This window comes from Brassica oleracea, chromosome C6 (genome assembly GCF_000695525.1).
Source record: "Brassica oleracea var. oleracea cultivar TO1000 chromosome C6, BOL, whole genome shotgun sequence".
NCBI classification, from domain to species: Eukaryota; Viridiplantae; Streptophyta; class Magnoliopsida; order Brassicales; family Brassicaceae; genus Brassica; species Brassica oleracea.
The window spans coordinates 22,792,463-22,801,443 of NC_027753.1; the positions used below are offsets into that span (position 1 = coordinate 22,792,463).

The 8,981-nt window shown below is 36.0% G+C and overlaps 2 protein-coding genes across 4 annotated transcripts; both read left to right on the forward strand.

The window, feature by feature from the left end:
• Nucleotides 1–2,956: 2,956 nt before the first annotated feature.
• LOC106297014 (serine/arginine-rich SC35-like splicing factor SCL33) lies at nucleotides 2,957–5,142 on the forward strand. 3 transcript variants are annotated; one of them, XM_013733291.1, is made up of 5 exons: nucleotides 2,957–3,354; nucleotides 3,669–3,767; nucleotides 4,337–4,406; nucleotides 4,698–4,775; nucleotides 4,868–5,142. In XM_013733291.1, exons 2-5 carry the CDS (start codon nucleotides 3,689–3,691, stop codon nucleotides 4,944–4,946), a joined length of 306 nt encoding a protein of 101 aa, XP_013588745.1. In that variant the 5' UTR covers nucleotides 2,957–3,354; nucleotides 3,669–3,688; the 3' UTR covers nucleotides 4,947–5,142. The 3 variants fall into 3 exon arrangements, with proteins under 3 accessions (XP_013588745.1, XP_013588746.1, XP_013588744.1); XM_013733292.1 differs by having other exon boundaries at nucleotides 2,968–3,380; nucleotides 4,883–5,142; XM_013733290.1 differs by having other exon boundaries at nucleotides 2,969–3,380.
• Nucleotides 5,143–7,590: 2,448 nt separating this feature from the next.
• On the forward strand, nucleotides 7,591–8,442 carry LOC106299467 (ethylene-responsive transcription factor ERF035-like). Its single transcript, XM_013735558.1, has one exon. It carries the CDS (start codon nucleotides 7,596–7,598, stop codon nucleotides 8,325–8,327), a length of 732 nt encoding a protein of 243 aa, XP_013591012.1. The 5' UTR covers nucleotides 7,591–7,595; the 3' UTR covers nucleotides 8,328–8,442.
• The last annotated feature ends 539 nt before the right edge of the window (nucleotides 8,443–8,981 follow it).

Sequence of the window (8,981 nt, forward strand, 5' to 3'; positions counted from 1 at the left end):
TCAGTCGATGAACAAAACTATGAAATTGGATGTGAATCGATGGATTAATAAAAGAGAAAGAAAAAAAAGAGGGTCTTTTCTCTTTCTTCTGAGAGAGAGAGAGAGAGGGAGAGAGAGAGAGAGAAAGAGAGAGAGAGAGAGAGGAACAGAGCTCTGATAATGGCGAACTTGGGCTTAACAGAGCTCTAACAGTCGACTCCTCTCCTCCAATCGAGGAGGAAGACCCCAAAACGCAGAGATTCGACCCAGGCGCCCTTCCTCTGTTACGTCGTGAGAGATGTGCGATCGTGTTTGCGTTGGCTGCTGGAGCTGCTTACCTCAACAATTGGCTTGTTTGGCCTCTTTATTGGTTTGCTCAAGGAACCATGTTCTGGGCTCTCTTCGTTCTTGGCCTCTATTCTTGTCCCTTACCATGGCTGGTTCGTTTTGATTTCAAACCTATCTCTGGGAAGCAACTTGCTGATTATTTTTGTCTTCTACATGTTTAAGTATATGGCCTTTGATTGATCTGCAGGAGAATTAGCCACAGAACTCACCACCAGAACCATTGACATGTTGAGAACGACTAATCTTGGCATCCTGTAAGTTGCTTTCTTGTTGTCTTGTTTCAGTGTTGTTGTGTTTCTTAGATGAAGTTTTTATTTATATAATGTTTCTGTAACTGCAGATGTCTGAGAAAATCTACAAGAGTTTAGACAAACCCACTCGGTTCTTTAGATTTACACTGCCTCTTGTGATGCTTGCTTATCCTTTCTACTTGGTAATTGAAGTGGGTTTCAATCAAAGTAGTTAGCTTTTCAGCAAAGTTCAAAACTTTTTAAGAATTTTGTCGGAAAGAGTTTCAAAAGACTACTTTTAGGGGCAATGGCTTTAGTACTAAACTTCAATGTTATAATGTTTCTTTTAAGGATCTTTCATTAGTAGTGAAATCACGGGTGTTTAAGTGTTTTTGTTTAAGGTTCGACGAGTTGTTTCTTGTCTGTTTCATGCTAGTTCTGTTGATGTGTTTGTTGTTTGTTGTTCTGATCTTATGTTTCATGTTCTTGTTCTTATGTTTCATGTTATTGCATCTGGTTACTGATTCATCTTCGTCTTTCAGGTCAAGACATAGTCAAAGAATGGAGCATTGGGAGTTTTCTTGTGTCACGGAGTGGAGGAAGGCTTGTAGTTTTCTGTTTTGTTGTCTTGTAGCATTGGGAATAAGCTTGTAGTTTTCTGTCATGGAGGAAGTCTTGTAGTTTTCAGTCACTTTTGATCACACATATACTCTCTCATTCTCAACCAACCAAGATCATTTTGTGTAGACATGTTTTTCATAAAATGTTTAATTTTTTTTAAGAACTCTTAATTAAGAGACTTGCATTGGAGATGGTAAATATTAAAATCTCTTAGCTATGTCTCTTAAGTCACTTTACTACTTAAAAACTATTAAAAAATAATTAAGACACCCTAATAAGAACTTTGGGATAATGATGCTCTAAGACCACTTCCATTGGTAAGAGCCTTTAATGGGTTTTTTAAAATTAATTTAATTGTTAATTGTGTACTTTATGAAGTTTAGAACCCTTAATATTGTAATTTGTTTTGAGAAGGTCCATTGGGAGAACTCTTATGAAGTTCTTAATTTTTTTTTTAAGAAATTGAATTATTAAATTTAAATTTTACAAAATTTATAAATTATTGGAGAAACAGCCTTCAGAGCAACATGTCTCCCAAAGTAAAAACTGCCTTCACTCTCTCTGCAACAATGGAAACACCACAACCCAAAAATCAAAACACTCTCATTCTCATACCCCTTAAAGTCTAACTAGATAATTGGAAGAAAAAAAAAGCAAACAGCTTTGAAGAGTCTTTGGCTTACATATTTGAAGTTAGCCTGTATTGATCGCAATCAAGATTCACCCACTATCTTATCAAACTCTAATGTGCAAAAGATGAAAAGAGTTCGGTTTAAGGGTAAGTGAAAAGACCGAATCATGTTTGATCGAAATCCATGGCACAAGACCACAACCTCTCTTGATCCAGTTTCACTATAATCTCTGCTTGACGTCTAAGTTCGAACCAGTCATTAGGTTCACCGAATTCGAATTCACAAGAAACCACCGTATTGATTTGGTTTTCATCAGTCCCAAAGGATTCTAAGATGAAATGTAAACTAACATATCTATCGACATCCAAATATGAATCAAATCAATCAGATTCAAGCTCCTAAAGCTAAAGACTTTCATCACCCAAAACCAAACACTTTCACTCTCGATTTCAGACATATGCTCAATACTCATAAACCAAATCAAAAGTTCACATTTTTAATTTATTTCGAAAGTAATAAAAAAAACATAATCATTACCGCACTGGCAATGACAACACCGGTAACAACAGGAACGAGCGTCACATAAGCCTCCCTCTTCAACGTTATCAAATAGGCAAACACGGCCGTAAAAACGGCGTCGTCGCACCAATCGCCTGGTTAAACGAAACTGGAGCGAGATGTTCCCGAACACCACCGACACGCAGAAAACGAGGCTCAGCGCGGCGATCTTGAGGAACTGGACGCGGGATCGGATCATCTGCATAGGGACCATCTCCATCCACGCGATGGAGACGTAGCTGAGCAGCGAGCATGCCGTCATGTGGCACATGGTGAGGAAGATCGGGTACTTGAACCCGTAGTTGCTCAGCAGGTACTTGTTGACGAGCAGGACTCCGATGTTCGACGAGTACCACGACGGAGAAATTTTTTTTTTTGTCAAATGGAAGAAAGAGAAGGAAGAGAGAGATACACGGAAAATTTTTTCCTTTACATATTCAACCAATACAAAACTGACACGGGTTCTTACTGTCTCTTTAAACTCTGTTTATAGAACCGGTTTTAAATTTTAATTTTTTTTCATTTATTTTTTTAGCTTTTTTGTTCAGAAACCCAGGTATTCCTGATGGAGCTGCTCTAAGAGGCGTCTCTTGCTGGACACGTGTAGGCGTTTGAGAGGACACAGAAGGGTGTCTTCATTCTAAGTCGTTTCTCTCTTCTCTCTCTCTCTCGAAAGTTCTCTGTGCGACGAAAGCTGCGATTCAAGTGAGATTGAGTACCGGCGCAAGTCTTCTCCTTGGTGAGCTTGTAAATGAGAACGGAGATTCCGAGGGCGTGGACAGCTTCGGCGGCGACGAAAAGGTTGTCATGGTCGTGAACAATCACTCTTAAGAAAACGGGAGCAGTCATGGCGGATACAACACCGAGAAAAGCTTTGACCTTTGGTGGTTGCCGGCGAACCCATGTCGTCACGGCGTGGATCAGCTTCTGCGCCGCCTTCATCTTTTGATTTCGCTCTTTGCTTTTGTTACTGGAGATAGAAAATAGTAAAGTCGAGACCTTTCGTGGCTTGGTACGATGATTATAATAACAAACCAAATCTGTCTCTTTTGTGTCGAATTGATTGTTGAGACGATCGGGTGAAGATTATAATAACAAACCAGATCTGTCTCTTTTGTCCCAATTCTTAGGTTGAAAGACTACTTTATGTTAGTATTTTTTTTCTGTTTCGAAACCATTTTGAATGCTTCTTTGAAGTTCTCTCAGATGCTCTTGCGTTTGTGGTCTCTTGTGTCCTAAACATCCAGACGTTTGTGGTTTTTTTCTTACACGGTTTGTTTGTGTGTCTATTGGCTGACAGAGAAGTTGGAGTTTGCCGCAATGAGGGGAAGGAGCTACACTCCGTCACCACCAAGGGGTTATGGGAGGAGGGGTCGAACAAGCCCAAGCCCTAGAGGAGGTGTTGAGAAGTGATTCCTTGAGTAAAACGTGCATACGAAAGGAGTGAAGACAGTGAGGAGAAGAAGAAGAAACGTGAAACACAAGAAACAAGCAAGAAGAATCAAGAAACGTGAAGGAAGGAAGAAGAAGAAAAGTCAAGGTCAAAGTCAACAAGGAAGTTAGTTATGTAACTAGTAGTTAAGAAGTGAGTAGTCAAGTTAAGAGTCAGTCGGTTAGTAAGCTATCTAAGTTCAGAGTTGGTAAGAGAGTAAACTAAGAGAGTTGGTAAGAGTTGTTAGAATAGTCAAGCTTTGGAGTGTAAGATTAGTCTAAGACTAGAAGTATGGAAATAGGTTTAAGTGACCAAGGAAGTATGGTAAGTGTCAGCACGAAGTCTAATATGAAGACTGTCATCGTTTGTAAGAAGTCATGCAAGTATGAATGAAAAATCAGTTTGGAAAAACTAAGTCCTGCATAATCAAAAACAGAGAGAAACAGAGAACAAGAGTAAGAGTTTAAGAGAGAAACAAAACAAACAAAGAGACAAAGTGAAGAACAAATCTGCAATGAGAAGAATCTCAACAGGAGGCCGTTATGGAGGTCGTAGTGTGGACCTCCCGACCAGTCTTTTGGTTCGCAATCTAAGCCATGACTGCAGGTATATACATACTTGATTTCTCTACAACTCCCTTCTTCGGCTATTCTCTTCCCCGCTTATGACTGTTTGGATACCTCATATCTAGTCATGATGTTATGTATTGTGGATACTTTAAGAAAGTTAATGTATGTCATCAAAGCTATCTTGTACTCTTACGTTTTTGCGGTTCATTGTTCATGAAAACCATAGTTCTCTGTATTAGTTGACTATGACTCCAATCTTTATTCATTTTTTTTTTTGCTTTTTTGCAAATTTTACTTTCTCTCTAACTTCTCTTCCTTTTCTTTTCAGGCAAGAAGATCTCAGGAGGTCGTTTGAGCAGTTCGGGCCTCTTAAGGACATGTCTATGCCAAGGGATTACTATACTGGGTAAGTATGTTTGATAGAGATTTTTTTTTACAGTAATCCAGTGTTGATAAAAGTGTGTGTGGATTAGTTTTTTGACTTTAGCACCTGTTTAGACTTGTACTTTTCAGTCGCCTAAGGAGAAGGATCAAGGATGCAATGTTGCTTGATATGTTTCATGTGTGTGTTAATTGAAGTTGTTGAGGTTTAGCAGTGAATCTAAAGAATTGAAGACATGAATTAGAGTTTTTACGAAGATGTTGTGTATGGCAGTGAAAGAGTTTCGAAGTGAAATTGAGTTTAATAAAAAAATGTTTAATAATTTTTTTTTAAGAACCTTAAATTAAGAGACTTTGCATTGGAGCATATAAATGTCAGAGTTTCTTAATGTTGTTTCTTAACTCACATTTACTATTTAAAAGTAGTAAAAAAAAATAAGAGATTCTAAATGGATCTTTGAGATAATAATGCTCTTTGAAAAAAAAAGAGAAGATAACAACTTTTTGGCTGGCTTTCTTGACTGGCCAGCTGAAACTTAAATATAGCACATGTTTTAACCCCTCCGTTTGGAGACTGTAACTCTTATTCTATCGTAAGCAAGTAGTTCGTTCAAAAAAAAAAAATCAGATTTTCCTTGGTAATGACAATCGTTTTGTTGTCGATCAGAATCTTACTTTTCTTGGGAATAATTTCTTCATCGTATTGTATATGAATATTGTATATCAATAAATAGTTAACACTTCACAGAACTCAAGGTTCTTCATTCTTCAAAAACAACAAAAAGACAATATAAAATGTGTGTACATGCATAATCTTGTAACCAACAAAAAAAGGTTTTAATAATAATATTCCTTCGACCTATCTATTTAAATTTATCAATAAAAACTAATTAAATACTACTCTCTCTGTTTCGGAATGATCCATGTTTTAGATTTTTCACAGTTATTAAGAAAACACGTAAATTTTTGATAATAGATGTATTACTTTCCGTGTTTAGTTATTTCCAATGACTTTAAACTAAACAAAATTCAGTAAACACAATTAATGTTTTTGAAGTTTACAATTTGACATTATAACATACATTGAAAATGTAAAATATTAATCTTTTAGAAACAAAATATTTTTCTTAAACATGGATCATGTAGAAACGGAGGGAGTAACTTTTAACTATGCAGTATTAATTTAAAAAATGACACTCATTTATGTTACTGGGAGAAATTTATTTTATCATTGACAAGTTGAAGTGTTTGCTAGTTACAGTGGCGCCCAATCGAATAAAACACTAGTTAAATGTAAATAAACATTATGCTCAAATATATATATATATATATATATATATATATATATATATGTATATTTGCATATATGCAACCTTTATATTTAATTTCCAGACCCGAACGCAATAATAAAAACATAAATATAGAACCACATCAGATATTCAGTACAGTCACCGTATTTCAGTGTAGTATTAGGCCTGGAACTTTTATCCGAGATCCGGATTCGATCCGAGATTCGATCCGGATCCGATCCGAAAATCAGGATATCCGGAAGGGCCGAATCCGGATCCGGATAGTAAAATGTTGGATCCGTCAAAGCCGGATCCAGATCCGGATATTTTAATTTTTTAGTACGGATATCCGGATCCGTAAGTTTTATTAATAATTATTTCAAAATAGTTATATCTATATATAAAAATTAATTTTATTTAATATACTTTCATTTTATAATAGTATATATAAATTTTATGTAAATTCTGTAATATTATACATAGAAATAATTAAAAAAATTATATATATTTTTATTTTTAAATTATTGTTAATATTTTATATATATATTGATATTATTTTTTATTTATTTTAAGGATCCAAATCCGGATCCGGATATTACAATTTTTAGAAGGATATCTGACATCCGGATATCCGAGAACCCCGGATCCGGATAATGATAGTAAAATTATGGATCCGCCGGATAAGGATCCGGATCCGGATACCTTAAAATTGTCCGGATACCCGATTCGTCCCAGGCCTAGTATATATGTAGTTCTCAGCCAGTCAAAAATTACATCATAGAGCAATAGATCCAAGAGATTCCGCAATATATATTATAGGTTATAGCTAGTAATCATATAAAAAATTGAGCATGATTGAAAGACTGGAAGGGGTATGCCCTTTTACAAAAAAAAAAAAAAAGACTGGAAGGGTTATAGCTTACTAACATGATTCTCGTGGTCGAATTTTTATTTTGGTAATTACCCCATTAACTGTAGTGCATTCTTTTTTTACACAAAAACTATTGTGTGTTCCAACGTCCAAGTTAATTATGACATATGTCGTTTTATTGTAAAGCAAAGTGGGTCAACATAAAACCTTTATGTACTATATAAGTCTAATAATGCAGAAAATACAAGTAGACACTCTCCACACATTGTGCTACTTATTCATAATTACGACGTTGCAACTCCAAGCCAACGTTCATAGTTATGAAGGTGACGCGCATGCAGGATAGTCGGTCCATATATAAGACGAGAGACATTTAAACGAATGCCATCCAATAGTTATTTAGATTTTATACTCAATTGTTATTAAATAAATACATATTATTTCTATGTAATTTTCACATGGGGGTAAGTTATTCGCTGAAAATGGAGGACGGTTGATTGACAATCCGGACCTACTATATAACAAAATAATAATACAGATTTTGTTCTTTTATATATTAATGTCATGTGTTTTATAACATGAAAAGGACGAAACAGAAAAACAAAACAACTTGGAAGAATATTTAATAGCAGACCACTTCAACTTGTAACCTTTATACCTTTAATTTTCTCTCTCTCTCTCTAAAATGGAAAAACAAATCAACGTAGAGAGTAGTGCTACTCACCATCAGGAAGACAATAATGCTTCCGCAATAACAACCTCCACCGTCGCCGCCGTCAATTCGTCGGAATCTTGGTCTTCTAAAAGATATTTAGTGCAAGACACTGAAGCCGGTGGAAAACGGCGGAAGAGAAACGGTGGCAATGGTAATAAGAATCCGACTTATAGAGGAGTAAGGAAGAGGAGCTGGGGGAAATGGGTGTCGGAGATTAGAGAACCAAAGAAGAAATCGAGAATCTGGCTTGGGACTTATCCAACGGCTGAGATGGCAGCTCGAGCTCATGACGTTGCGGCTTTAGCTATTAAAGGCAACTCCGGTTATCTAAACTTCCCGGAACTGTCCGGTTTGCTTCCTCGTCCGGTTAGCTGCTCTCCAAAGGATATACAAGCCGCAGCTGCCAAAGCCGCAGAAGTCATGTGGCAAGAACCGGTTATAGATGAGAAATTTGCCAATGAGCGAAGTCATTCCCAGTTGTCTACAGCTCAGTCTTCTACTTCCAGCAGTTTTGTGTTTTCTTCAGACACGATAGATACTTTGAGTACGGACAAGGAAAGCAACGAAGAGACGGTGTTTGATTTGCCGGATCTTTTCATGGAAGGATTTTTAAACCACGACGACTCGTTTGGCTACTACGAGAGCACGACTACTTGGCAGCTTTACGGAGAGGATGTAGGGTTCGCCTGGCTAGATGACTAAAGTACCCTACCGTTCTTTACGTACGTACGTATAGTTCCATGCATGCATTATGGTTTAAACTGATTTTTACTATCTTTTTGTTAATTATTACGTTTATGTTGTTAATTACTTTTTTTTGTGAAATATGAGCTCCTTTTGAATAATTGTATGTGTTTCAAAAATTGAAGTAATGTAAGTGAATCTAATAAGTGGCAGTGGCAGTGGCTGTGGCAAGAACGTATTTTTAGAGTAAAATACACAGAAAATAAGAAGACAACGATTGCTGATAGTGACACTCTCTCGAGGCTCTAGCACCATTATCCTAGATATCTTAAATGGGTCACTTATTTTTTTTTAAATATTTTTTAACTGTAAAAATTAATTAAAAAATTGGATTAAAAGATCCAAAAATTTATGTGCTCCATTGCAAGTCTCTTATTTAAGGGTTTTTTAAAAAAATTTTTTTTGATTTTTCTTATAAAACTTAAACTTTTTTCTTAAAACATAGTACACGATAACATTTTAAACATTGATTTTAAAATAAAAACATAAAAAATAAATATTGATCAAAATTTTCATCGTCCGATCCCTCAAAAATGTTATGAGAAGAGGATGCCATATATGAAATTTTGAAAATTTTGTGAAGCCAAGAAGAATGGAAGATTGAAAATTTTG

What these genes read in the sequence shown, in the direction of transcription:
- LOC106299467 (XM_013735558.1), top strand. Translation starts at nt 7,596, where the DNA reads ATGGAAAAACAAATCAACGTAGAGAGTAGTGCTACTCACCATCAGGAA.
- LOC106297014 (XM_013733291.1), top strand. Translation starts at nt 3,689, where the DNA reads ATGAGGGGAAGGAGCTACACTCCGTCACCACCAAGGGGTTATGGGAGG. An exon ending in AAGCCCAAGCCCTAGAGGAG is followed by an intron (nt 3,768 to 4,336) that starts GTGTTGAGAAGT and finishes TCTCAACAGGAG; the next exon opens with GCCGTTATGGAGGTCGTAGT. An exon ending in CCAAGGGATTACTATACTGG is followed by an intron (nt 4,776 to 4,867) that starts GTAAGTATGTTT and finishes GCACCTGTTTAG; the next exon opens with ACTTGTACTTTTCAGTCGCC.